The 27,695-nt window shown below is 46.7% G+C and overlaps 1 protein-coding gene across 3 annotated transcripts in view; it reads right to left on the reverse strand.

The window, feature by feature from the left end:
• PHF20L1 (PHD finger protein 20 like 1) overlaps window positions 1–27,695 on the reverse strand; it is an 802,667-nt gene that overhangs the window by 46,409 nt on the left and 728,563 nt on the right. For all 3 annotated transcript variants that reach the window (XM_085604898.1, XM_085604900.1, XM_085604899.1), the window contains one exon: window positions 9,584–9,953. In XM_085604898.1, the coding sequence (XP_085461024.1) occupies window positions 9,584–9,953 (370 nt within the window). The remainder of the gene's footprint in view (window positions 1–9,583; window positions 9,954–27,695) is intronic.

Here is a 27,695-nt window from a genome sequence, read left to right on the forward strand (position 1 = left end):
GGGCTACAGTTACAGTTCTCTTTGCTTTCGCATAGCAAGTTTGAATGCACTTAACAATCCACCTTGCAATTCCTGATTTGGAGATAGGATTGCCCTTGTGTGGTGGCGCAAAAACAACAATAAGTTGTTTTGTTTTACGAAAGGATTTAGTTTTTTCATTGTAGTACAAAAGTGCTCTTCTGACATCTATGGTGTGTAGAGCTCGTTCTGCAACGGAATCAGGTTGAGGGAAGAATATAGGTAATTCTACTGACTGATTTATGTGAAATGCAGATACAACCTTAGGTAAAAATCTGGGGTTGGTACGAAGAACCACTGAGTCTCTGTGTAGCCGGAACAAGGGTTCTTGTATGGTTAATGCCTGTAGTTCACTCACTCTCCTTAATAAAGTGATTGCAATGAGGAAAGCGTATTTCCAAGAGAGGAACTGTGGATCGCATTTGTGCATGGGCTCAAAAGGTGGGCCCATTAATCTTGTGAGGACTATGTTAAGATTCCACACTAGAGCAGGTGGGAGTCTTGGTTGTATGACTCTTTATAGTCCTTCCATGAAAGCTTTGATTATGGGAACTCTAAACAACGACAAATGCTGTCTATTTTGTAGATATGCGGCTATTGCTGCTAGGTGTAGTTTAATGGAAGTGTAAGCCAACGCTGACTGTTGCAAGTGTAACAGATAGCAGATGATGTTTTGTATGGAAGCATCAAGAGGGTTGATATGATTGTTACCGCAATAAATAACAAATCGTTTCCACTTAGCTTCATAGCAGGCTCTTGAGGTAGGCCTTCTAGCCTCCCTAATGATAGTCATACATCCTGGAGGAAGGTTTAAGTAACCAAACTCTAAGACTTCAGGAGCATGATCGCGAGGTTCAGCTGTTTGAGATCTGAGTGTCTGACTTCTCCATGGCTCTGTGTGAGGAGACTGGAAGTTAAATGCAGCTTTTGATGCAAGACTAGAGACAGCTCCAGCAGGGTTGTGAACCAAGGTTGACGAGCCCATGTGGGAGCTATCAGGATTAGTGTAAGAGATGCTTGCCTGAGCTTTCTGAACCACTAATGGAATGAATGGGGAAGGCGGAAAAGCGTAGGCAGTATCGTATCCCTGACCAGTTCATCCTTAGTGCAATGCCCTTGGATTTGAAAGTATGGGAGGAGAACCTGTGGGTGAAGTTCCCACTTGTGTATTTGCTGTCTCTGCCTGCTGAGGAGATCTGCAATTTGGTTGTTCACTCCTGGGAGGAATTCCGCTGGGAGATAAAGTTTGTGGTGAATGGCCCACTTCCAGATGTATTGGGCTAAGTGTGACAGTTTACGAGAATGTGTCCCCGCTGTTTTTGTATGTAATACATAGATGTCATGTCTGTACGAACCAAGACAGCTTTGCCCTCCAAGTGAGTCTGAAACGCCTTGAGAGCTAGAAAGATTGCAAGCATCTCTAAATGATTTATGCGGAACAACTTCTGCTGTTGGCTCCACAGGCCTTGCACTGTGTGTTGTTGGAGATGAGCTCCCCAGCCAGTGAGGGACCCGTACGCAGTCAGTAAAACAGTTAATAATATAATGACTATCTACTCTGCAGTTCCCTTTAAGAGATTCTCGTATCTTTGGCCTCCCGGAGCTCTATGGGGATAGTAAAAGACTTCCAATAACTCATATCTGATCTTTGATGTCACAATTTTGGTCATTTCGGAATAATCTCTGCCTACCCTGTCTCTCACACATCATTCCTTCCGCATTATCAGATCATTCTCATTTTCCTCCACTCGACCAACTCCTCTTATGTCACTAGACTATGGTTTTATGCGGCCCTTAGTCCTCCTATCAAATAACCCTCACATATTGATTCCTATTCCATCTCTGTCCCCCACCTCTCCGCCACAGTCACTACCACTCCCCACCCCCAATCTCCTTGTTCAGTCAGGAGCCTGGCTAGTTGGGTGCTGCCTCATCTCATCCTTTCCCTTAGTTCCCTAGGTTCTTCCCTCGCCTTCTACCTTCTCAGTGCCTCCGGAACCATCTTCTTGCACTCCTCGTTTTTGTAACTCCTTTCCTGTGACACTGCACTCACAAGCAACTTAGCAATCACACTTTTATTTCCACCTTCCTCCAGCTCCACTAAGCTCAATATGGATACCAACTTATCCACAGCCTCACTCTCGCATCTGGAGCCTATAGACCTTAACGCATATAAAATCCTGTATCCTCCCAACTTGTCTAAGAACGCAACTAAAAACTTTAAACATCGACTCCTTAAATCAAACCCAGAAACACATCTCAGATCCTCTTCTCTGCATAAAAAAAGATTTAGTCGGTGATCTTATCTTCTATATCCAAAGACGCGCCCAATGGAGAAGCGCTCTATACTCACTATCACCACATCCCAAAAAAATCCCCATGGTCTAAGAATCACCAGCCTATAAGTTTGAAGCTACTATCTCCCTCTACAATAATGGAACTATGCTTATCTAATCCTCTGCTCATAACCTTGACCGGTTCTTTGACTTTTTCCCCATCATAAAAAAACTTGGTGAACAACACGAAATCCGCCCTCTCCCGAAACCATCCTACCCCCTCTGCAAATCCCTTGGTCTCTCACCCCACATCCATCCCCAATCTAGATAGCCTTCCTGTCCCTTTCCTCTCCACCCCTCACACATCTCATGATATCTGCTTACCTGACACTAACCCATCATCTCCTTCTACTGGGTCTGAGCAGCCCCCTACCATGTGCCAAACCTTCCCTCACTCCCATTGCTCTCCCAGAGTAGCTAGCACTGAGATACACACCCCTGACAATCTCATAATTGCCCCTTCCTTACCCTGACCTACCACAACTCTAGCAATGGGCCCAAAACCCTCATCATAGACTCATCTTCCTCACAGTCTGGTACTGAACTTCCAACCCCCTGATATTAGTCAGACCCCTCACTCGCCAGTGTCCTCATATAGCCACTTAATGTGCCCTTCTTTCTTGCCTGTCAAAACTCGCTCCTCCTATAACCCTTCCTCACCTCAGATGGCTCTCACTGGCCAACCTCTTCCCAGGACTATCCCTTTGAACACCCCCTCCCACAGAACCTTCTGCCTCAAGTCTCTGCTCCTCACACCTACTCCTCTCTCAGTACCAAGTTGGAGGAGATCACCCTGACCATCCCACAACTCAAGTCTGATGTTAAAGAACAAGTTACTTACCTTCGGTAATGATATACCTGTAAGAAACATTAGTTAGTTATAGATTCCTTACCTTAGAATTACCCCCAGGCGTCAGACTGGATCCAGAAAGTATTTTTTTTTCATCAGCAGTACCTCTGCGCGTAGGAAGGTGGCGCCAGTCGGCTCCGCATCAGTCATTGTTGCCGGGATGACATTGCGGCAGCTACTTAAACGTAGCCCTCGCGAGCTGACGTCTGTTCTGTACACGACTTTCCGCGCCAGAAACGCAGAGCCATGCAAGACACGGACCACTGGTGCACAAAACTAGGGCCCTGAAAGGATGTCCTTAACCCTAGAAATTAGTTTGCAGAACGGGGAGGATGGGTAGGGCGGTAAGGAATCTACAACTAATTAATGTTTCTTACAGACATATCTGTTACCAAAGGTAAGTAACTTGTTCATCTGAAAGAAACACGTTAGTTATAGATTCCTTACCATAGTATAGATATCCCAGCAACACCAACCCTGGTGGTGGGTCTGCGAACCAAGATCACACCAGAAATTCCTGGAGAACCGAACGGCCAAGGAAGCAGTCTCTCCGGACTGGACTGTCAAGGCAGTAGTGTTTGGTAAAGGTGTGCAACGAAGCCCACGTAGCTACCTGACAAACGTGATTCAGAGGAACTCCATGTCCCAAAGCAGTAGTTGCTGCAGTCGCCCTGGTGGAATGGGCGCGCAGTCCCACTGGAGGCTCCTTCTTTGCCAGAGAATAACCAGCTTTGATACACAAGACAACCCATCGGGAGATAGTCTGCTTGTGTGCGGCCTGCCCTTTCTTGTTGCCCACGTACCCAACAAAGAGCTGGTCATCCACCCGGAACTGTTTGGTGCGATCCAAATAAAAGGAAAGCGCACGTTTTGGGTCCAGATGGTGGAGCCTCCCTTCCTCTTTCGAAGAATGCGGAGGCAGAAAGAAGGTGGGCAAAGTGATAGTCTGCCCGATGTGGAAGGCAGTGACAAACTTGGGCAGGAAGGATGGACGTGTCCGGAGGACAACTTTGTCTGGATGCATAGAGAGAAAAGGAGGCTTAGAAGAAAGCGCCTGGAGCTCACTCACCCGTCTGGCAGAGGTGATGGCCACCAGGAACGCAGTTTTGAGAGTCAAGAGCCTTAAAGGACAGTTGTGAAGCGACTCAAAGGGAGCGCACATTAAATAAGTTAAAACCAGGTTCAAGTCCCACTGAGGCAAAACGAAAGGAATAGGATGAAAAAGACTAGTTATGCCTTTCAAGAAACGATTAACAACTGTGGACTTGAAAAGGGAAGGCTGATCTGGAAGCCGAAGGAAGGCAGAGATGGAACAAGATGGCCCTTGATAGCGACCAGAGCAGAGCCCTGTTAGGCTAAAGAAAGAAGAAACAAGAGAACATCAGAAAGAGGGGCAGAAAGGGGATCCACAGCCTTTGCTGTGCACCATGCCACAAACTTGTTTCACTAGCAGGCGTATACAGTCTTAGTGGAGGGACGCCTGGCTGCCAAGATTACGTCACAGACTTCAGGAGGCAGGTCGAAAGACATCAACTGCTGCCGCTCAATCTCCACGCAAGGAGGTGGAGGCTGGACAGATTCGGGTGGAGGACCGTCCCCTGTTGCTGCGACAAAAGATCCTCCTGAAGAGGCAGACGGGACGGAGGATCGATGGCCATGTTGAGCAGATCTGGATACAAGACTCTTCGTGCACAATCCGGAGCAACAAGGATGACTTGGGCCCGGTCGCGTCTGATCTTCAGCACTCTGGGCAGAAGTGGTATAGACGGAAAGGCGTACAACAGACCGCAACTCCACTCGCGACGAAAAGCGTCGCCTAGCGAGTGCCGCCTTGGAAATTCCAACGCCCAGAATTGCTGACATTGCTCGTTCTCTTCGGTGGCGAATATATCTAACCAAGGCTCTCCCCACTGTTGAAAGAAACCTTGCACCACCTCCAAGTGAAGACGCCATTTATGATCCATCATGCACCTGTGGCTGAGTTTGTCCGCCCTGGCGTTCAGGGAACCTGCCCGGTGTTGAACCACCAGGGTTATGCCCTGATTTTCCAGCCATGTCCAGAGGCGGAGGGCCTCTTGCCATAGGGTCCACGACCCCACCACGTCCTGTTTGTTGCAGTACCACATGGCAGTGGTGTTGTCCGTGAACACCTGCACTACTCTTCCCCGGACAGACGGAAGGAATGCTTTCAATGCAAGACGAATCGCCGGGAACTCCAGAAGGTTGATGTGGAGCCCGGACTCTGCCGGAGACCAGAGGCCTCTGATCTGCGCCTCTCCCATGTGGCCACCCCATCCCAGAAGGGACGCATCCATCACCACTGTGTGGTCTGGTTGGGGAAGGGAGAGAGATATGCCGTTGACCCAATCCTGGTTCTTGAGTCACCACTGCAATTGACGTGCAATGCTCTCCGAGATCTGGATGCAATCGGACCGATTCCCCTGATGCAGCGCCCACTGGAACTTCAGGTCCCACTGCAGAGCCCGCATATGCCACCTGGCATGATCGACCTGCAGGAGGCAGGAGGCCATGAGGCCCAGCAGCCTCAGTGTCATTCTGACTGAAACCCAGGATAGAGGCTGAAAGATCGAAATCATAGCCTGAACCTGCAGTGCCTGAAAGCACACCAGCGGGAACAGGCTGCTCAAATATGAGGTGCATGGCCTCATAAAATTTTCGGAGTTCGGCAGGGTTGCTTCAGATATAGTAAACTCCAGGAGGTGTGGAGACGGCCCAGGTGCAGGCTTAACTGCAAAGCCAGGCCTCCAGTGGCGACGCTCCCTCGTCTCGTCAGATGACTTCGACAGATGGGGTGAAGTCTAACTTTTACTCGTTTTTTTGTGGAACTTACAAAAACGCACTGACAACTTTGACTTTGATGAAGGTCAATGACTCCGTGACAAATCCCGGGACCTTCCTCTGGACCAGGATCAAGACCATTGCAGCGTTGCACATGGAGCGGCAAGGAGCTTGAGAGATCACTCCCTCAAGGCCTTGGCGTGCATGGCATAACAACTGACGCATGTCTTAGCATTGTAGTCGCGCTTCAGGCACCAGAGACCGTGGTGCAGGTCCGTCACAGGCATTGGCAGGTGACAGGCACCAGAGGGCTGGAAGTCAGCGTTCTCATGGACATTCCGGCCATACCAGGAGACAGATTTAAAAAAACTTTGAACAAAGGCTGAAAAAAAGACTCGAAAAAAGGAGTGGGGTGTAGCTCTCTCCTGATTCACACTGAGTGACATGAAAAGAAAAGAACTGACGTCAGCGCGCTGGGATGGCACCTGGGATGGCACCTCTATAGGCACCACGTACGTCACTTTTGGCGCGAACGACGCCACGTGGAGCCAAAAGACGCCAAATACTGGCACGCAGAGGTAATACTCCCGAAAAAAATTCCAGATCGAGTCTGATGCCTGGGGAAAATTCGAAGGTAAGTAATCTGCGGTTAGAAATGGACAATGCTCATGGAACATAAACAAAAATCTTTGACCCACAAAGTTTTGAGAAAGCTTTTAGATTTTTAAGGCGTTTCAGTGAAGTTAGAAGTTCTCATATAAACTCTCCCTTGGCACATCCTGTCAGAAAGAGGGAAGGAACTAGTGCTCACTTCCTGCATATGTTTAAGGGGGAATAAAGCATTTGGGGAGGTGGATAGGCTGCATAACAAACATGGTTTAATGTTTTTCTTAACACTACTCTTTAACAGTTACTATTGAGAAGTAGCTGTCTGATGAGGGCAAATAATTCAAAGATGTCAATTTAGGAAAGGTCCAGTGTTAGAGAACTTAAACGTCTCTTTTTGCATAGCTGTACTTTAAAGCACTTTTTTTCTTAGACACCTTGGCTGGACACAGTTTAATGGCTGGCAAGCTTTATCTGACTTTCTAATCTATACTACGAACTAGAGACAACATTAAGTACTCAACATTATTATCCCTGGTGTTTTAAGCGTCCAAAAAGATTAACTTGGCAATCCTATTGGGAGTATGATCGTATTGGTCTTCTGGGAAGAAGGTAGAGGCTCTGTTAAGTAGACCTCCAGATTATGGAAACAAGGACATCCCTGAAGGTGAATTTAAAGATAAACAGTGAGCACGTGAGTACTTTATTACAGTAAATGGGGAGCTATACCAAAAGTAAAACATGAATGGCTAATTGAGGGGTGAGAACAACAATGTATTATTATTATTTGAACACATTCCTGTAGGCCGAACTCTTATGGAGATGAAGTACTCCGAGACATCACGCAGTTGGCTCCAATTTGAATGATCCAAAGCAAAGCTGCTAGCTGTAGATTTTAAGTGGATAGTCAATAGGTATGGCCATTTGGAGGAAACATAAGCAGTCCAACGAGCCAAGTGGGGAGTGCAGAGCCAGAAGACTGAAAGAAACACCAACAGGGGCTGTTGGTTGTGTTTTAGGCATATAGGAGATTTTTCCAACAGTTCAGGGCCTAATCTAATGCCTTGTCTTCACCCTCGAAGGCAAAGCAAGAAAAGTGATAAAAACAGACTACATTTATATTATTATTTTAATAGGAAAAGGAAAACAGAAAAGTGTTATTTTTAGGTCTTTTCTTGAGGCTCCAGGGCCATCACAGGATACTGAGCTGTACATAAAGGCTCCAATTTTCTGTTGGAAAGGCCAAGGAGCAGCTTCTTGACCAAGTGTGCTTATCTTTTCAGAGCCGTTAGCTGGGAAGACCTTGTGGCCCCTATCCTATAGGTAGGCCCATCTAGTCAGACAGGCCTTGGCTTTCTTCTGCATATCAAGTAAGTGCTCAGTGCAGGTGCACAACAGAGGCAGGACGACTTTTCTCTCTCCATAGTTCTAGCAGCAAGACAGTTCTGAAAGTTTTCCAGACTTCAGCCCAGTTGGGAGGGAGAGTGGAAATTACGCAGAGATTAACCTTCTTGCTCCATAGTGTCTACTATCCGGGTGAACAGGATCTACTCTGTAGTGAAATGAATGCTGAACTTTGTACTGGCCTCCTCAACTATAACTCTGATGGACAAGTCCAGGCAACTAGGGAGGCTTCATTGTTTAAATATCAAGGTGCTTCTAAAATGCAGGAGGGGGAGGTTGTTTGAGGCATTCTCCTTGCTCCAGTAGCCCCAGGATGCAGACTCCCTGTTCAGCTGTCACTCCAGAAACCAGCTATGGCTAAATCAGTTGTAGGAGGAAATTTCTGTCTGGTGAGGGCATTTCGTTGGGGGAATGCTGGACACAGGCAGGAAAAGAGAGAGGCTCTGATTTACTTTAACATGGGAATATCTGCAAAATCAAAGAGCTGGGTCAGAGGTTATATCCCCTTACTCAATAAGCCCTCTGGCTTCAGAGCAGAATTCAGAAAATGCACAAATTAGGAAGGCATGTCCATAAGGACCTCATCAGCCCTGCAAAATGGAGACCAACATCCTGTGAATACACACATGCAGAGCCTAGTTCATTCAAACATGGGAAAGACACAAGACAAAAATTCACAATAGCCACACTTTATACATGTCTCAGACACAAAGAAGATAAAGCGCGCATAGTTATGGGGTACTGAACAGATTTTTACGATGGGGAGCAAGTGGGCAGTTCCCCAGCAGGACTAGTTAAACATGTCTGTGCTCATGAATACCTATTACACTGCCACCATTGTCAGTCTTGCTGGGTAGATGAGGTAGAAGTTACTCTCACAAAAGTAGTGCGCACTCTGTGAGTGCCCCTGGCATCAAAGACCAGATGCATTGTCCCAGGTGAGTTTAAACCGGAGAACTGTCAGTGCGCTTATAAGGATTGACAAGAGCACTGAGGAAATATGTACACTGCTGTCCAGAAGTGTACAAAGGCAGGACATGACAGCTTTACAATGCCATACAGGGGACATTTGTCCTCACCTTGCTACAACATGTAAAGAAAACTCTTCTAAGCAGGGTAAGATGAACCATTAAATGGTGGTCCACTCTGTGTCTCACTGAACGCATTGGTAGCATGAACAGGGTAAGTATTTTGGTTTTGCTTTATCATGACCTAGTAGTATGTCTTATTAAAGATTTTGGGTCATGCCACTGAAGGCAGTACTGAAAGACTGTAGATCAATTGACATGATTGGAGTAAACTGCTAAGTTAAATGGTAACATTGGGAAACATTAAAACAATCTTTCTGAACTACAACATCTTTGCATAAGGTGTATACTCTCATACGCTACTTCAGTAACACGTTAAACAGCAGGCACCTATACATTTGTTGGTCAATTAATCACACAATACTCTTCACAGATACATTCAACAATGCTAAAGTTGGTCAAATTAATAAATTAGTAAATTAGCCTAATACAGTAAAATCTTGCATTTTGCTACAAGATTCAAAGTCACAAGCAGGACTCACCAGTTCACCCAGACCATCTTTTTTTAAAGAATACTTTGAAATATTTCCAATGGCAGAATGAATAATTTGGTCGTCTTCATCTAAACTGCTGGCATCATCATCCTCAGAGCTCATTTGACCCTTAACAGATGTGTGCTGCTGGCTAAAACTTTGTGGTTTTTGGTAACTATGCTCGCTTGTGATATAGTTTTCCTCCATTTTATGAGATAAGCATGTTGTTTCTTTATTGCTTGGTCCATGAGGTGTCCTTCCGGGCAAAATGCCAGAGTCCTGGGGAGTCACTGTTTTCTCAACTCCAAGAGTGAAATGGTCGTGCTGTTTATTTTTCCCAGGACATGCCCAGAGATGAAGGTCAGGATGTTGTTTATTCCTTCGGTGGAGAAAAAAAAATAACAGCTTCAGTGTGAAATGAATGCGAGATACATTTCTGCATTAATAAAATATTGGCCAGTAAGCAGCTTTCAACCAACCATGTACAAAATCAAACTGCATCATTCATTCTGGGGCAGCCCCTGGATTTCTGTATGTCAGTACAAGTAACAGTTAGTGCAACTCAGCCTCCAGTAATCAGTTAAAATCACTGTAAAACTCCCCTTAAAGCTCTCCGTATGGCATCATGTAATACAGAGTAGTAAACGCTTTCATGTAACAAAAATTCTCTATTGACGGTAGTGATCATAAATTGAAATGCTTTAATTACTCTTAGTCGTACAGCTGGGAAGCCTTAGAAAACACAATAAATCAGCAGTGCCTGAAAGTACTCACAATAGTGATCTCCGTTCAATAACCAATTCCTGGTTCAATTGTCACACAGCTAATGAAATGGTAGGTTATGAGCTCTACTGACCTTAGAATCCACCATAGTTCACACATAAATCTTGCTAGCAGTGAAAAGACCACTACTGGAGGACTGTGAGGGGGGCAAGCAACTTTACTCATCATCATTGGATCTTTCACAGATCATCATGCTTGAAAGATAACAATCAAGTGGTAACAGAACAAAAAGCAGAGACAGGATGGCAGTTCACCGTAAACTGCCTGTCCACTCTAGTCTCTGATCTAGACTGAATGTCCAGGTCTAAGTGTCTTATAAAGGGGAGTGTTTGAGAAATGGCTTCAAAGTGCTATTCCTTTACTAGAGTGGGCAGAAAGACCTGGAGGATAGAACGGGCAAAATAGCCGTCCCTTCGGACTTGACTGTCCAAGCAGTAATGTCTGGTGAAAGTGTGCATAGATGTCCACGTTGCCACCTGGCAGATGCCACCTGGAAATCTTTAGTGCGGTCAAAATAGGACAGCACACATTTTGGGTCCATACGGTGGAGTCTCCTCCTCCTTGAAAAGGGTGCGGTGGAGGGAAAAAGGTGGGCAGAGTAATTATTTGTCCTATGTGAAAAGGTGTAACCCCCGTCTCGTTTTGGTGAGCCTCTTCCTTTCTCTTTCCCTCTCATTCTCTTGATAGACCCAAGGGCCCTTTTGTGTGATGGAAGGTCAAAGGCTGTCAACTGTTGCTGCTCAATCTCCACGCAAGGAGGTGGAGGCTGGACAGGTTCTGGTGGAAGATCGTCCCCTTTTGCTGCAACAGAAGATCCTCCCGAAGGGGCAGTCTGATTGGAGGATTGATGGCCATGCTCAGAAGCTCGGGGTACCAGACTCATCATGCCCAGTCCGGAGCCACCAGAATGACTTGGGCCCAGTCGCGCTTTATCTTCTTCAGTCACTCGGGGCAGAAGTGGTACAGGCGGAAAGGCATACAGGAGGCCGCAGTTCCACTTCTGACGAAAAGAGTCATCGAGCGAGTGCCGCCTCGGAAACTCCATCGTGCAGAATTGCTGACATTGCGTGGCGAACAGATCTAACCAAGGCTCTCCTTTCTAAAAAACCTTGCATCACCTCTGAATGAAGATGCCATTCAGGATCCACCAGGCACTGACGGCTGAGTTAATCCGTCCTGGAGGTCACAGAACCTGCCAGGTGTTGAACCACCAGGGTCATGCCTTGATGTGTCAGCCATGTCCAAAGGCGGAGAGACTCTTCACATCAGGTTCAAGACTCCACCCCGCCCTGTTTGTTGCAGTACCGAATGGTGGTGGTGTTGTTGTCTGTGAATGCCTGCACTACCTCATCCTTGAGGGAGGGAAGGAATGCCTTCAGTGCCAGGTGCCTTGCCGAAGCTCCAACAGGTTTATATGGAGCCTGGACTCTGCCGGAGACCAGACTCCTCTGATCTCGGCCTCTCCTAGAAGTCTGCCCCATCCCAGAAGTGATGCACTGGTCTGTTAGTTCTGGTTGGGGAGGGGAGGGGAGATGGATCTGCCTCTGACTCAATCCTGGTCTGCTGACCACCACTGCAGTTGTTGTGCAGTTCCCTCCGAGATCTGGACGTAGTCAGAAAGATTCCCCCGATGCTGCGCCCACTGGAACTTCAGGTCCCAATGCAGAGCCAGCATATGCCACATGGCACTATCCACCAGCAGGATGCAGGAGGCCATGAGGCCCAGCAGCCTCAGGGTCATTCTCAGCGAAATCCATAATAGGGGCTGAAACACCGGTATCATAGCCCCAATATCCCGGACTCGGGAGGATAGGTCCGAAACTGCACCGTTCTCCAATGAAAGGGAGCGACTGAGAGGGAGTCAGGTGTGGCTTCTGAACGGTTCTAGTGAACCCCAGTCAGTGCAGGAGGTCGGCCGTAGTCTGGAGGTGGGAGACGACAGCCTAGGGTGAGCCCGCCTTCAACAGCCAGTCGTCGACATAGGGGAAGACTGGAACCCCCTGATCTGTGAAGATGAGCTGCGACCACCGCCATCACATTTGTGAACTCCCGAGGGGCACTGGTAAGGCCAAAGGGGAGCACGGTGAACTAAAAATGCTCGTGGCCTACTGTTAACTGTAGGTAGCTTCTGTGGGCTTGCAGGGCGGGGATATGGAAATAGGCATCCTGCAAGTCCAACACCACCATCCAGTCTCCAGGGTCGAGGGCAGACAGGACCTGAGCCAACATGAGCATTTTGAACTTCTTCCAGAGGAAGCGGTTGAGGGCCCTGAGGTCTAGAATAGGATGCAGGCCTTTGTCCTTCTTGGGCACCAGAATGTAGCGGGAATAGCAACCACGGCCTACTTCTGGCGCAGGGACCTTCTCAATAGCTCCCTTGGCCAAGTGAGCTGAAACTTCTGGCAGAGAAGCACCAAATGAACCTCTGACATGTGATTGAAAAACAGTGGCATAGATGGAGGGATAGCCTCGTTGGGGAGGGAGTAGCCCCTTCGGACCATTTGCAAAACCCACCTGTCCAACGTAATGGATTGCCAGTGGGGGAGGTGATGGCGTATCTTGCCACCCACTGGCAGTAAATGGCCCAGAAAGGTCAGACTAGGAAGGTTTAGAGGCTGCTGCAGGGGGGAAATGGTGGACTAGCCCACCTGCTGGCTCCCGGACCCACGAGAACACTGTGTCCCACTTTGGCGGCCATGCAGACACTGGGCAGCTTATGTGAGCCGGTGGCTAGACTGGGCCGGATGTGGTGGGGTGCCCCTTCCATAGCCACGAAAGGGGCAAAAGGCAGACTGCGGTGAACGGGAAGACCAGCGAGGCCCCAAGATCATGTCGTAGCTCGAGAATCCTTGAAGCGCTCCAGCAGAGTCTGCCTTGACACCAAAAATGCGATGGCCATCAAAGGGTATGTCCAGCAAGGTTGCCTGGACATCCCCCGAAAAGCAAGACTTTCTCAACCAGGCAGGGCACCGAAGGCCTACCGGCGTAGCAATCATTCTGCCCAGTGAGTCGGTGGTATCCAGTCCACATCGAATTGTGAATGTAGCTCCCATCTGCCACCGCTTGGGAGAGAACGGCCCAGGCCTCCTCCAGGCACTGAGGCAGCACCTGCGCAACTGTATCCCAGATTGTATGGAAGTATCGGATCAAGAGGCAAGTGGTATTCACAGACTGCAATGCCAAGCTGGAGGAAGAGAAAATGGGCTTCCGAAGATGATCCAGCTTCTTGGACTCCCTGTCTGGGGGAGCCAGAAGGGAATGCGTCCTTGGAGGAAGAGGCTTGGACCACCAAGCTCTCGGGGAAGGTTGTTGGGTGAGGAAAACTGGGTCACCCCAGGCCGGGCGGTGGTGGCAGGCAATCGTCCATTCCACAGGAGCCCAGTGCTGGGCTTGGACCAAGTGCCCAGAAGGACGTCAGTGAGGGCCTCGTTGAAGGGCAGGAGGGGTTCAGAGGAGGTTGCCGCAGGCTGAAGCACCTCTCAGGAGGTTAGTCCTGACCGCCACTGAAGGGAGCTCTAGGCCAAGGCCTCAGCTGCCCTTCACACCACCACAGCGTAGGACGCTCCCTCATCCATAGCCACGGTAGGGGGAGAAAGCCTGCCAAGGTCTGGAGAAGTGTCCAGACCACTGGCGTCACCCAGGTCCTCTCACCAGTCCAGCTCTTCAAGCTGGTCTGCTAAAGGGTCTGATGACCCCCTCCTAGTCCTCCTCACCACCCTCTGGGTGATAGGGAACACCAGGGATGAACAAGAGAATAAAAGTACCCTACGGCGTCAGGTCTGACATCAGCCGACGTCGGTACGGGTCCATCTTGGGGATGAGGACGGCGTTGGCCCGGGGCACGGCCGACGCCGGGGCATCGTCACTGGGGAAGGTCCAGTAAGATAGTCCGGCGTTGATCCGGATCCAGGGTTGGATCTACGGGGGCCCTCTGGCACCCAGGGACCCCGACTGGCTCCGAGGGGGCCCGAAAGCACACCAGCAGAATCGAGCTGCCCAAAGATAGGGTGGAGGGCGTTGCAAAATGTATGAAGTTGGGCAGGGGACGCCCTGGCTCCCGGGTCGCGCCAGCCGACTGACGGGGAGAAGGCGAAGAGCGCAGGTGCTTCTTCGCTTTTTTCTTGTGCTTCGACTTACCAGAGGACTTCGAATACTTGGAATGGGACGAGGTGTGGGGGCTCTGCGACTGGTCTCGAGACATACTCCTCAAACGAGACTGTGAGTGACTCGGAGTTGACCGCCAAGCCTACAAGAGCTTTCAGGACCGCTTCTGCAAAGACTTAGGATTCATGGCCCAGCAGTCGGAGCACGATTTCGCGGTCATGGTTGCGCTCCAGACACCAAAGGCACACTAGGTGCGGGTCCGTCACAATCCTCAGCCTGTGACAGGCCTTGCTGGGCGTGAAGCCGGGCCAACAATGGGACATCCCTCGCACACCAGGAGTCAAAGACTCAAAAAGAAGTTGACAAACGTCAAAAAAAGTTTTGTCATAAAGTGACTAAAGGGGTAGCTCTCTACTGATCAGTGCTAGGCTGGCGCGAAAAAAGAAAACTGATGTCAGCACGCAGGGGCGGCGTCTAAGTAGGCACCGCGATGTAGTTCCGGCAACCACGACGCTGACGACTGATGCGGAGCCGAGCAACGCCACCTACTGACTGACGAGCAGGGGTATTGCTAAGAAGAATTATCCAGATCCAGTCTGACGCCTGGGGGTAATTCTAAGGGAAAGAATCTATAACTGTTCCTTTCAGATTCTTTTGTTATTAGTGTACATTCTAAAAGACGCATTCCACTCTATTAAGGAGAGGTCATGTTGTAGTAAATGACTGGAAATTATTGGTAAGAAAGTGAAGATGCACTTTGAAAATGGCTGATGCTTCTGTTGACATTTTATGAGGATGACTTGCCAACAGTGGCCCTATATAGTTGAATGTGTCGCTATTTTTCATCTTGGTGCTTTGTCGTGGAATCCAGAAAGAATGGCTGGTAAGTATTAAGTAGTTACTCGAAACCAAGGATGGAAAATGTCTCTCTACGAGTTCATGGTTGCCATGTCTTGGAGGGAAGAACAGCCATTTGAAATTTACTTGAGTCACAAAATAGTTTTTTGAGGCAGTACATAACTGTCGCAGATAAAGTACAACAGTTGCCTGTGTAAGGGCCACTCATGATAGGCTGGCCTGTCCACATTAAGGAAGTTTGTATTATTGCTGTTTGAGCCCAGTAGGTGCTTGATAGAGGCAGATTTTTCTCAGTGCCTGATGCCGAAACATATGCACTTCTTTCAAACCGAAGTGAGACATTGTTTCGGTTTGCTTTTCCTCATAAAACAAAGAAAGTGAAGCTGAAAAACCTGTCTGCCAGTCGAACTGACTTAAGAGCCAGAAAATTATAAGCAAACTGAATTCTTTTGGTAAACAATAGTCTTAGGTAGATAGCTCTTGTAGCTGAGCAAAACAGCCTTCAATTGATGCTTTATTTGTTCTGAGATAGTAAGTCTGTTGAGACTGAAACAGCAGGCCCAAGAGCATATGCTGGGATTTAGCTTCTGCTGTTGTATCAAAGGTTCTAAGCAAAGCTCTGCCAACCAGCTCTTGCATGCTTTTCTGGACAGCTTTATGTTTTGAGCTCCAAAAAAAGAACCTAACACTAAAGTAAAAATGTTTACCTGACAACATGAGGACTTTGTCGGTTGTAAAATCTGTATTTTCCTGCCAAAATCAATAGCTTCGGCAGTGCCTTGTCCAACAGCTATTACAATTCAAAAGGACTTGACTGAATGGAGCCTGCAACATTGCTCCACTGGCGGATTTAGATTTCCACAAAAAATACTCTGGGCCTGATTACGATGTCGGGCGGGACATTGCTGCTTTCTTGTGGACGACTGACCTCGGGTCGGCAGTGCCAACACCGATATTACAATGCGACTGCAAATGGTGCGGTCGCATACTCCCATTTCTCCATAGGAGCTTGTGCTGTGGCCATAAACCGGCCGTAGCACAATCTCCCATGGAGAAATGGGAGATCCTGTTAATCCCTGCACTTAGTGGCAGGCACCTAAAGGTCTTGCCTCGAGGGTGTGTAATGTTCTTTCTGAGTGCATCTTTGGTTTCTGAAAGAGGCTTGGTATCTGAATACGTTGGTTCATGTGGAACAGTGAGATAACCTTTGACATGATTTGTAGGTCGGTTCTCATGACAAGCCTGTCTTTGTGCACTTTAAAGTAAGGTTGCCGTAACGGGAGTGCTTGTAACTCACTAACTCAGAGTAGTGATGTTATGGCTACTAAAAAGGCAGTCTTTACTGTGAACATCCGTAAAGTTGCCTTATGTATTGGTTGAAAGGATGACTTCACTAATTGTTTAAGCACAATATTTAAATTCCATGTGGGAGCTGGCATTTTGCTCCTTCTAAGAACCGTTTGATGACTGGTGACATGAAGAAACTTCTTCCAATGTGACCCTTTGTGTATGCCACTATTGCTGCCAAATGCAACTTCAAGGATGAGTAGGTTCGCTTATACTCTAAAAGCACTGTCTTTTCTCTAGATATTCTTTTCAATAATCCTTCTTCTACACCACAGTGAGTATATTTTCCATTTCGCTATATAACTCTTTATAGTTGGTAGTTCTCTTGCCTCTCTTAAGACTGCCAGTATCTTTTCTGGTAACTTTAAGGGTCCCAACTCTAAGTCTTCGGGAACCATGCTGCCAGACTTAAAGACTCTAGTTCTGGATGAACCACGTTTACTTTTTTGCATCTTACCCACTGTGGTACAATTAGTATTAGTGTAATGCTGAAGAACCTGCATTTTCTGATCATCATTGTGAAGTGGTGGTATTGTTGTGGGGTGGGGGGGGTGTATGCAAATGTCCTGGGCCAGTCTAATTTCTGTCATTCCCAATGATTGCTGAATGCTGCCTGGAGGCAAAGTATCGGCATTTTGCGTTCTGGGGAGTTGCAAAGAGATCTATTTCCGGTGTTCCCCATCTTTGAAAAATCTTCAAGAGTATTGTTTGATTCAGTTCCCACTCATGAGACCATGAGGCTTTTCTGCTCAGTTTGTCTGCCTCCGTGTTATCCTTCCTTAGTAGATGAATAGCTAAAATCTCCATTTCCCTTTGGATGGCCCAGATCCAAATTTATTGTGCTAGTCTTTTTTTTTTAAATTCTTTTTATTGAGAGTTCATAAAGACAAAATCATCAATACGGAACACATTTGTAGTAAAATTAATACGGTACAAGGCACATAGGTGTAAAAACATTTTCCAAATTCATCAGTTCGAAACTTGATTATAAAGTGCAAAGTGTAAGACCAAAAAAAAAAAAATAAAAAAAAGACGAATTTCGACAATTCAGATCTTAATTGTAAAGTGCAATGTGCAATTGTAAAGTGCGAAATGCGTAAGGAGAAACAATCTAGCAGACTATTAGTTAAGAAGATATAGTTAAAATTAAATGCTGTCAGAAAATACAGTAGAAAAGACTACGTTTCAAACACAATCCAAAACTTCTCATATTTCTTGAGTGCCCCTCATCTCAGTGCATATTTTCTTTCCCTGCCCTGGATTCGTAGTAATTTTGCTTTCCAAGCATGAAAAGTTGGTACTTGATCGGTTTTCCAGGACTGCAAAATAAGAGATTTGGCTATTAAAGAGGCTATGAAAAGGGACTCATCATATGGAGTGTGGCTCATAGAGCAGCCTAGTACAGGAACTAAGTCGTCGAATATTATAATGGCTTTAAGCTCAGAGGAGAGGTATTTTTCAATTTCCTTCCAGAATGGCTGGATTTTAGGACATTCCCAGACAATATGTTTCTAGTTCCCTTTCTCCTCACATCGAAAACATTTATCAACAACTAGGGGAAAGATGCTGTGGAGATAAGCGGGAGTTCTATAAATCAACCATTTATTGTAAAATTGCATGCGTCTAAAATTAGCGCCACGAAAAATTATTTATTAAATTTATTTATCTTATCCCATACAAGCTTGTTGATTTCAATATTTTCCCTCTTTTTCCACCTCTCAATGATCCTACTGGAGCATTCCTGCCCTTTATCCTCTTTTAATAATTTGATCCAGATACTCATCTTTTTTTGAATTTTATTATTCAAAGCTGTCGAGATAGTTTTTGTGGTGTAGATTTCCTATATCCAACTCTCTAAGCCTTGGATTGAGCATACAGAAAGACCAATTCAAGGTGGAATACGAATAATGTACCTGTCTGGAGATTTCATCCCATGACTTCCACCTATTGCCGGTGAGGAAGTCTTCAATCTTCACAAAGCCATTTTCTTTCCAGAGATTTATTATTTTACTCTCCATACCTCCCTCTTCTCCAAAGTTAAAGTTGTTCAAATCCGTTGTATTACTTATTCTAGGGATAGAGTAGAATTTCAAAAACTGAATTTTCTGTTTGAAAATCCACTGAAGGGACTTGTAACGAACTTTCTTTGGATCTTTTATAATTCTAATTGGATCAATTATTTTTATTTCTGACAGCATCTTCTTCATAAAAAAAGTGTCTGCTTCGTAAGTGTCTGAAAAAAAAAAACCTAAACCTATGATGTGCAAAGGATGCAAAGTAATATTCTCTAATATTTGGAAGGGACAACCCTCCTTGTGCAAAAGGAAGGTATAAAGTGTTGCGTGCAAGCCTAGGAGATTTTTTAGCCCAGAGAAAAGAAGAGATCAGAGCATCCACTTTATTAAAAAAAGAGACCTGAATTGGACAAGGTGCAGCGTCAAACAAGAAATTAAACAGAGGTAAGACCGACATTCGTATTAATGCTGCTCGCCCCATTAAGGACAGGGGTAATAAGTTCCAACGATCTAAAAGAGACCCCACCTTTTTTAACAATGGTGATACAAATTTATTGGGCTAGTCTTGACAGTGGTAGTGACTTGTTGGTTTATATAAAACATGGTGATGTGTTGTCTGTCTATGCCAATATCGATTTCCTCCAGAGCTCTTTTTGAAAGGCTAATAAGGCTAGGAAAATGGTCTTCAATTCTAGGACGTTGATGTGCTGTAAGGCATACTGGTTCTTCTGGGCTCCCCTCACTGAGTTTGTTCATGTGTGCCCTCCATCCCATCTGGGAGGCGTCCATTGTTAAGTCATGGTTGGATTTGGCAGTGTGAAATTTCTTCCTTGTAGTATATGTGCTTTGTTCCACCATGCTATCGCTTCCTCTACTTTCTACGTGACAACCACAAGATCTTCCCAACTCTCTGTTGATTGTGACCATTGATTCTGTAACCATTCCTGAAATGGTCTCATGTGAAGCCTTGTGTTAGGTATTAACGGAATGCAAGAAGCCACAATTCTCAGCAGCTTCCCCACCGTCCTCACTGTCAGTACTTGACCCTTCCGGTAGAGTTGTGCCTCCTTCAGAAGTGCCATTGTTCACTTCTCACTTGGGAAAACTTTCCCTTGGTTTGAAATTATTCTTGCACCCAAGAAAACTTTATCCTACTCTGGTTCGGGTGAAGACTTTTCTCTGTGGATTGAGAACCCCAGTTGAAACAGCATTGTTATCACCATTTGCAAGTGCTATTTGCATTTTTTGTATGAATTTGCTCTTACCAGCCAGTCGTTGAGATAGGGATAGACGTGTATTCCCTGCCTCTGCAGGTATGCCACCACTGTTGCTAGGCACTTTGTGAATACTCTTGGTGCTGACTTTATTCCAAAGGGCAGGACTTTGAACTGGTATTGTTGATTGTTTACGATAAGTCTGAGGATTTGTTTGTGACTTGCATTCATGGGAATGTGCAAGTAAGATTTCTTTAAATCTACTGTGGCCATATAATCCCCCAGTTGTATTTGCAATATTACCTCCTGTAGTGTAGTCATATTGAACTTTCGAGTTCTTATGAATTTGTTTAAAACATATGGTCTACAATTGGTCTGAGCGACCCATCTTCCTTTGGTATTAAGATGTATGTTGAGTAGTTTCCCTTGTTTCTTTCCAGCCTTGGCACTAGCTCTATAGCTTCTTTTGCCTGCATTTTCTCTATTTCCTTGAGTAGGCGGGTTGTTTCTTGTTTTGAATGTAACTTTCTTCTTGGACTTTTGCTTGGCGTTCCCTTGTTTAATTCAACGCAATATCTAAACTGTATTAATTTTAGTACCCATTTGTCTGTGGTGATATTCTTCTACTCTTGGAGGAAATTTCTTAATCTGCCTCCTACTTGTGTTGAGTGATGATATTGATACCCTGTGCATGTTACCTCTGAACTGCAGAGCGCCTACTGACTTTGCAGTCTCATTATCCTTTTTCAATTGACTCAGGGTCTTGTCCATTGCACTCCCGAATAGCTGTTCTACATTGAAAGGTGCATTTAGTACATTAGCTTGCACCTCCGGGTTAAAACCGGAGTCTAAGCCAGGCATTTCGTCTCTCCGTGATCCCTATCATAATACTCTCCTCTACCAGGTGTGCTGTTCTCTTTTAGTACTTCTCCGGGAGAAGTTTCATCAGCTCCCCTATTTTTTTCCCAAAGTTGGTAGGCATGGCGGTTGAGCAGTGGAGTGGGCAATGAACTATTGGGTTGGAGCACTCCTTTCCACCTTTCGTCCTATGAGGTCCATTCTTTTGCTCTCCTTATCTGGAGGAGGTCCTGTGGTGCTTGTGACATTGGCTCTTTTACTGAATCCACCGGGAAAGTTCCTTTTGTATAACTTGATCCTTAGAAGAATGTTTGTATTTCTTTTCTGCCGTAAGTGCGACCGCCTAACATGTAGCTGGTTTTTTGAAGACCCCTTTCCATGATCTAAGACACTTAGGAGCATTGGTACAAATTGGCTCCTTGATTGTGCTGGCAGGAGAGTTTCTAGCAGAAAACATGCTAGTTGTTTTTTTCTCATCCAGCTGTTCTCCAGATCTCTGCTGCCTTTTTTATTACCTAATTATAGATACCAATGTCATCAGGTGGTGATGGTCTTGATGGGTATGTGTCTCCTCCTTCCTCTGGTGAGTCTGTTTCCAGATCTTGCCGATCTAATATCTGGCATTCTGAAGCCTCAGAACACTGGAAAACGTGATCTTTCTACTCCTTTTCTAAGATTTCTTGTTCTTCTTGAGGCTCAGGAGTTAGAGGTGGCTCTGGGTCCTCGAGATCTAAATCCCTTTGCTCTTACAAAGTCGAGGACTTGCAAGGGATTCCAAATTTTTAGGTTTCACCTGGCGAACGCAGCGCGAAGCGCTGTCGCCAGCGAGATCTATTGTTGCTGACTTGCCTCGGAAGTGGGACAGGAGATGGGCACGCGCAGGCATTTGGCGGATTGGAGCCTGTGTACGCACTTGTGAGGTGTGCACATCTCCTGTCCCCCTTCTGTCCTCGCAAGCCAGCATGCAGTTTCACTTTCACTTTTTTCTTTTTTTTAAACTTGCCCCATCGTTGGAGCGGCCCGCAACGGCTGGTCGGCTCAGGAAATAAACATTGACACTGTGCCTTCATCGGCACAACCACTGGACAAATGGAGAATCCCCCCACTCACCCGGTCTGCGGGGGGAATCCTCCTGAACGGCGGCTGGGTACGGAGCGCTTCATGAGCACTCCAGCTCCTCTATACTTCTGCCAGCATGACGCGGGGCTCTCTCCTTAGGCATGGGAGCCCCGTACGGTTATCTGCCGCTTTTCACCCGGGCCCCCTCCTGGGACCCGGGACTTCAGCTCCCGCACTTCCTCTCTGGCGCCGGGGCTCCCTCTTCACCACGGGAGCCCCGGAAGAGGACAGGCGCCACTGGGCACGCAAAAGTTACAGGTACCGCCCATGTGCGGGCAGCCCTTGACTTCCCAGGTCTCCTCCCTGGCCCCGACGTGGAGCTGCTTTCTGTTTTGCTTGTTTTCAGGGCGAGTATGCATGATATTTCACCGTTAATGTGTGCCAGGTATTGCGACACATTTAATAACAAGCATTTGCAATGCAATATGTCTCGCATTGACGTGAGTTTGAGCTATTGACATTGCAAATAACAATGCCTTTTATTTTTGTTTTCTTTTTAAAAACAAATAAAAGGCATTGTTAATTACAATGTCAGTAGCTCAAACGGTCGTCAATGCGCGACCTATTACATTGCAAATGCTTGTTAAAGATTTTGGTTGAAGTCTTTCTTTCTTTGTAGGATATCGGCCATTTCGGCTTTGAACAGTCTCCTCTTCTGTTCAATTTCGGCCTCTTGTTGTTGGTTGTCGAGATCTTCATGTATTTGTTTTGTCGACAAATCTGTAGAAGACGTGTTCACCGAACTGTGTTGTTCCGTCTTTGACCTCTCCTGTTTAGACATCGATGCGGCCTTTACTTGACCATCCTTCAACGACTAGGGTTTTTCAGGGGTCTCTACCGCTTTGGTGTCCTTTCTCAAGGATCCGAGGGTATTTTTATCTTTGGACATGATTGCGGTCATCAAGTGTTTTGACGCCAACGCAGTCTTCGAGCCTTTAGACTTTGCTTATTGTCTCGGTTACAGACTTTAGAAAAACAGAGTCCCTTACCTCTGATTTCAACGTCTTCTTGCCCCCTTGGTCAGCGTCAGTGATGTAGATGTCTGCCTTCGTGTCTTCTTATGGACAGCGACGTTCTCCTCCTTGTCGTTAGATAGGACCAAATCTCATAGAACCAGTGTGTGATGCTGGCCCTACATTGTATGGTGGGCTGTTCTCTGTCACTGTCTTCCCCTCAGCGTCTTTGGGGCAAATACTGAACAGGCGTTACAATCTTCACTACGGTTATCGTCCAGCAAGCAGAGGTTACAGAACGAGGGCTGGTCCTTCTTTGCAAATTTATGCTGGCAGTTTTTGCAAAACTGCAATGGTGTATTCTCCATCACCGAGTACAGGGGCCTCCCACATGCGCATTTTCCTTCTTCGTAGCTGAAAATTCTTTGTCCTTGTCCCAGAACTTCTCCGGTATCTTCCTTTGATGAATCCTTCGTTCTGGTGTAATTTCGGTGAAATATTCCCAGGTTCTCTGTAACTTGTTTCTTCAGGTTGCTGGAGATCCTCCTGCATGATTCCAGACCTAACAGCGGAAAAAACAGAACCTGAAGATGGCGACCAAAGGTGGGAGCTTTGGGAGGAAACATGACGACGTCACAAAGAGCATCAAATGATTTTACGTCAACACCCACCAACAACAAAAGACAAAAATAGTAGTAGGACAAAGGTTTTGGGAGAAGATTCCGGACCCAACCACTACACGGCAGAATAATGCACAGCATGTGAATCCAGAAAAGATTCACGCTGCAAAACTTGCTTTCCCTCCGGACCAGACTGTCAAGGCAGTGCTTCATACACATGCACCAACATTGGAGCCTGGTATCTGTCTAAAACAAGTACCACTCCTAGCAATACTGTCTCAGCAGCCTCAGCTCTGGTGTTATGAGCCTGCAAGCCTTCAGTGTTTGTTTTGAGGTCAGTGCATATAAGATTGGATTCAGAGGACTATCCACCTTAACAGTAACCTCATATGCACCATCTTTCCTTTCTTTGCACCAGACAACCCTGCAAAGTGCTGATTGTCCACATAAAAGTCTTTTGAACTGTCATTAGAGGCTCAGGGCCCCTTTAGGGTCGAACAGATGGAACCTCTACTCTTTCGAGAGGTAAGGCAGAGAGAAAAACATTGGCAGACATGAAAAGGATTTCAAACTTACTGTAAAGAAGTTGCCTGAGTCGTCAGCATCAAATTGACTTGTAAAAAAGGAGATGTAGGGTGGCTGCACCAGAGACATAGGGCTTCCTGATATAGAATCCAGGCAGTCGTGGTGTCCCAACATCAGCAACATCATCTCCGTTGATTGCTTGATGGAAGAAAGGCTTTTAGAGACAGATGGATCAAATGAAGTTCCAGAAGATTTATGTGGAGCTGCTTCTCTGTTGGAGATTAGAGGGCTCTGATCTTCAACCCGAATGTAATGACACATCTGTCAAAACCATGAATTCAATTTCAGGATGGGAAAGTGGCATGCGACAGATCAGGAAATTAATTACCATCCACCAGGGCAGATCCTGAGCCATGGCCTGTGACATCTGAAAGGAGTTGGAGATAAGGCCCCGACGCTAGGCCCACTGGAATCTAAGTTTCCACTGCGGGACCCATACAGGCCATTTGCTGTTCAGGATGAAGCACAAGTCTAGGAGTCCAAATGGCCTCACAGCCATTATCACAGTTTCCCAAGACGAGCCCAAATCATCAGGATCATATGTTGAATGTAATGGGCCTGCTGAAAAACAGTCTTGAGCGTCACCATTTCCAGGCTAGCCCAATGAAAAGAATCCTCTGTGTGGGCTTCAAGTGTGAATTTGACTAGGGGATGGTAAAGCCCAAAGAAGTCAGAAGTCCCTCTGTCATCCAGAGGTGCTCGACAACTACCAGGACAAGCCACACTTGAGCAGCAGGTTATCAAGGTATGGGAAGATCAAGTTACTTACCTTTGGTAAAGCCTGATCTGGTAGAGACTCTGTCTAGCCGCAGAATCCTTACTTAAAATATTCCCCAGGCATCAGACTGGATCCGGAAATGTTTTGTGCACAGTACCACCGGTAGATGGTGTCATTCAACTGCGCGTGGCGTGGGTTGTGCCGGAAATGACATTTGCTGGACCTTAGGACGCGCTTCCCAGGCAAATGGATGTCTGTTACATTCAGCAACTCTCCACGCCAGAAGCATGGTGCCACAAAGTACACTGACCACTGGTGTGGAAAACTAAAGCCCTGAAAGGGAAGTATCCTGTTCTAGAAATCGGTTTATACCGGGAAAGGATGGATGGGTCAGTAAGGAATCTGCAGCTAGATAGAGTCTCTACCAGATAATGCGTTGCCGAAGGTAAGTAACTTGTTCATGTGATAGAGACTTCTAGCCGCAGATTCCCTACCTTGGAATAGATACCCAAGGAATACCTCCCTGGAGGTGGGGGAAGAGGACCAATTTCACACAACTAAGTCCTGCAGGACCAAAAGGGCAAAATGCCTAGCTCTATGGACATGACTGTTCGGGCAGTAGATTTGGTTAACCTATGCAATGAGGCCAACGCTGCTTCCTGCCAGATATCCAGAACAGGAACTCCGTGAACTTACGCAGTAGTTGCAGGTTTAGCTCTGGTGGAATGAGCATGCAACCCCTCATGGGATTGCTTCAAGATCAGTGCATAGCGGATTTTGATGCACAGCACGATCAATCAGGAGATGGCCAGTTTCTGCACAGTCAGTCTTTTCTTTACTCCGAAATACCCCACGAAGAGTTGATCATCCACCTGGAACTCTTTTGTGCGGTCAAGGTAGAACCACAACGCTCATTTTGGATCCAGACAGTGAAGTCACTTCTCTGTCTTGCAGGGATGAGGTGGAGTGTAAAATGTAGGCAGAGAGATGGTTTGGCCTACGTGAAACAGAGAGTGACCACTTTCGGAAGAAAGTAAGCTCTTGTACAAATCACCAGTTTGTCTGGGTAGATGTTAAGATAAGGAGGGTTGGATAACAAGGACTGAAGCTCACTGACCCTTCCGGCAGATGTTATTGCCACAAGATAGGCCGTCTTGATGGTAAGGAGCCTGAGTGGACAATCGTGCAGAGGCTTAAAGGGAGCGCACATAAGGAAGACGAGGACAAGATTGAGATCTCACTGGGACATAACGAGATAACGAAGGGAGTGAAAGGGAACATATGCTGCAAACCTTTCCAAAACCTATATAAAATAGGGGATTGGAAAAGGGAAGGTTGGTCAGGCAACCAAAGAAAAGTACAAGTTACTTACCTTCGGTAACGATGTATCTGGTAGAGACGTTGTCTAGCCGCAGATTCCTGAACTTAGAATATCCCCAGGCATCAGAATGGATCCTGAAAAAACATTGCAGCAGCACCTCTGCCAGCCGCGGGACGGAACCACACGACCCCGCCCTGACGTCGTCCACGTACGTGACGTCAGCGAGGTCATATAAGTCCCTCCCGGCACGCTGACGTCAGTTTTCCTCGGAGAAACTTTTCCACGCACAACGCGGAGCCACCAACAAAAAAACGGTGAAAGTATGGGAGCAGTGTGTGATGGATGAAAATTCATTAATTAATAGGGAGGATGGTGCAAGACACCATCGTAAAAGACAGAATCAGACACTGCCTACATTTAAGTGAAAAAGCTGTGAGAAAGAACCTCGCAAGCGAAGCGAAGACCCTTCCCTAGTACAACCAGGGGAGACATCTCAACAGAAATAGACTGTTAGTACCATGCAGAATAACAGACAAAAATAGACTGTCAGAACCATGTGGAACTGTGCCATCCAGCAAGAATGGAGCACAGAGAGACAACAGTCCACCATAGGAATGAAAAGACTGACACCGCCCCTATAGGAACGGAGGTCTGAAACAGAGCCCCCAAGAAGACTAAAGTAGAGGAGCCCAGAACCCTGAACCAACAGAGAAGGCGGAAAGACAACAGGAGAAGAAGAAAATGAAGAGGAATCTCCTGGTGAAGGACAATGGAAAAGGCCTCATTTTACTGATAAGAAACCCTTGAGAGGGAGTCAACGGTATTATTGTGACAGAAACCCCTGAGAGGGAGTCAGTGGTAGTATGGCAAATCTCAAAGGGACGCAACAATGTGAGCACCAATGAGAGAAAAAGACAATGCCAACTGTAACTGCGGGGCCAGCGGAGAACCTCACTTGGCAAGGCCCTCGCAGAACGAGGAGGCTGGGTGGGCATTAAGAAATCTGCGGCTACGCAACGTCTCTACCAGATACATCGTTACTGAAGGTAAGTAAATCTGATAGAGACACCTAGCCGCAGATTCCTTAACTTAGAATAGATACCACAGCCATACCCCAAAGGGGAGGTGGGTCTGCTACAGAACAACAGAAAACGCCAAGCATCCGATTCGGCAACAGAGTGACGGATAAAGGGAGGAGGCTGTGGCGGAACAGCCATACAACAACTCAAGCAGCTCGGAATGGCATGGGAAGGCAGATATCCTAAAAATGCCAGTATGGCGCTACACCATACCGGTATACAAAAATATGACAGGTAGAAAGGCATGAGCCCCATACCAGAGCAAAGAAGAGAGAGAGAGAGCAAGCAGGACCACTCTCCGCATAATGGCGCACGATGAGGGCACCGACCCAAGCTCGAAAATAACCTGAAGAGATGCAACCGAGTCTAACAGACTAGCCTATAGAAGAAAGGCTGAAGGAGCCCGTGCCAAGAGCCCCAAAGGCAAGAGCTAGAATCTGAGCAATGCGTTTGGAACAGCTGGCGGGAAAAGAAACACGCCAAGAGCACACCCAATCCCAACAAGCATTGGCATAGCTAATAGGTCTTGCTTTTGGGACCTTATAAG

This window comes from Triturus cristatus, chromosome 5_1 (genome assembly GCF_964204655.1).
Source record: "Triturus cristatus chromosome 5_1, aTriCri1.1, whole genome shotgun sequence".
NCBI classification, from domain to species: domain Eukaryota; kingdom Metazoa; phylum Chordata; class Amphibia; order Caudata; family Salamandridae; genus Triturus; species Triturus cristatus.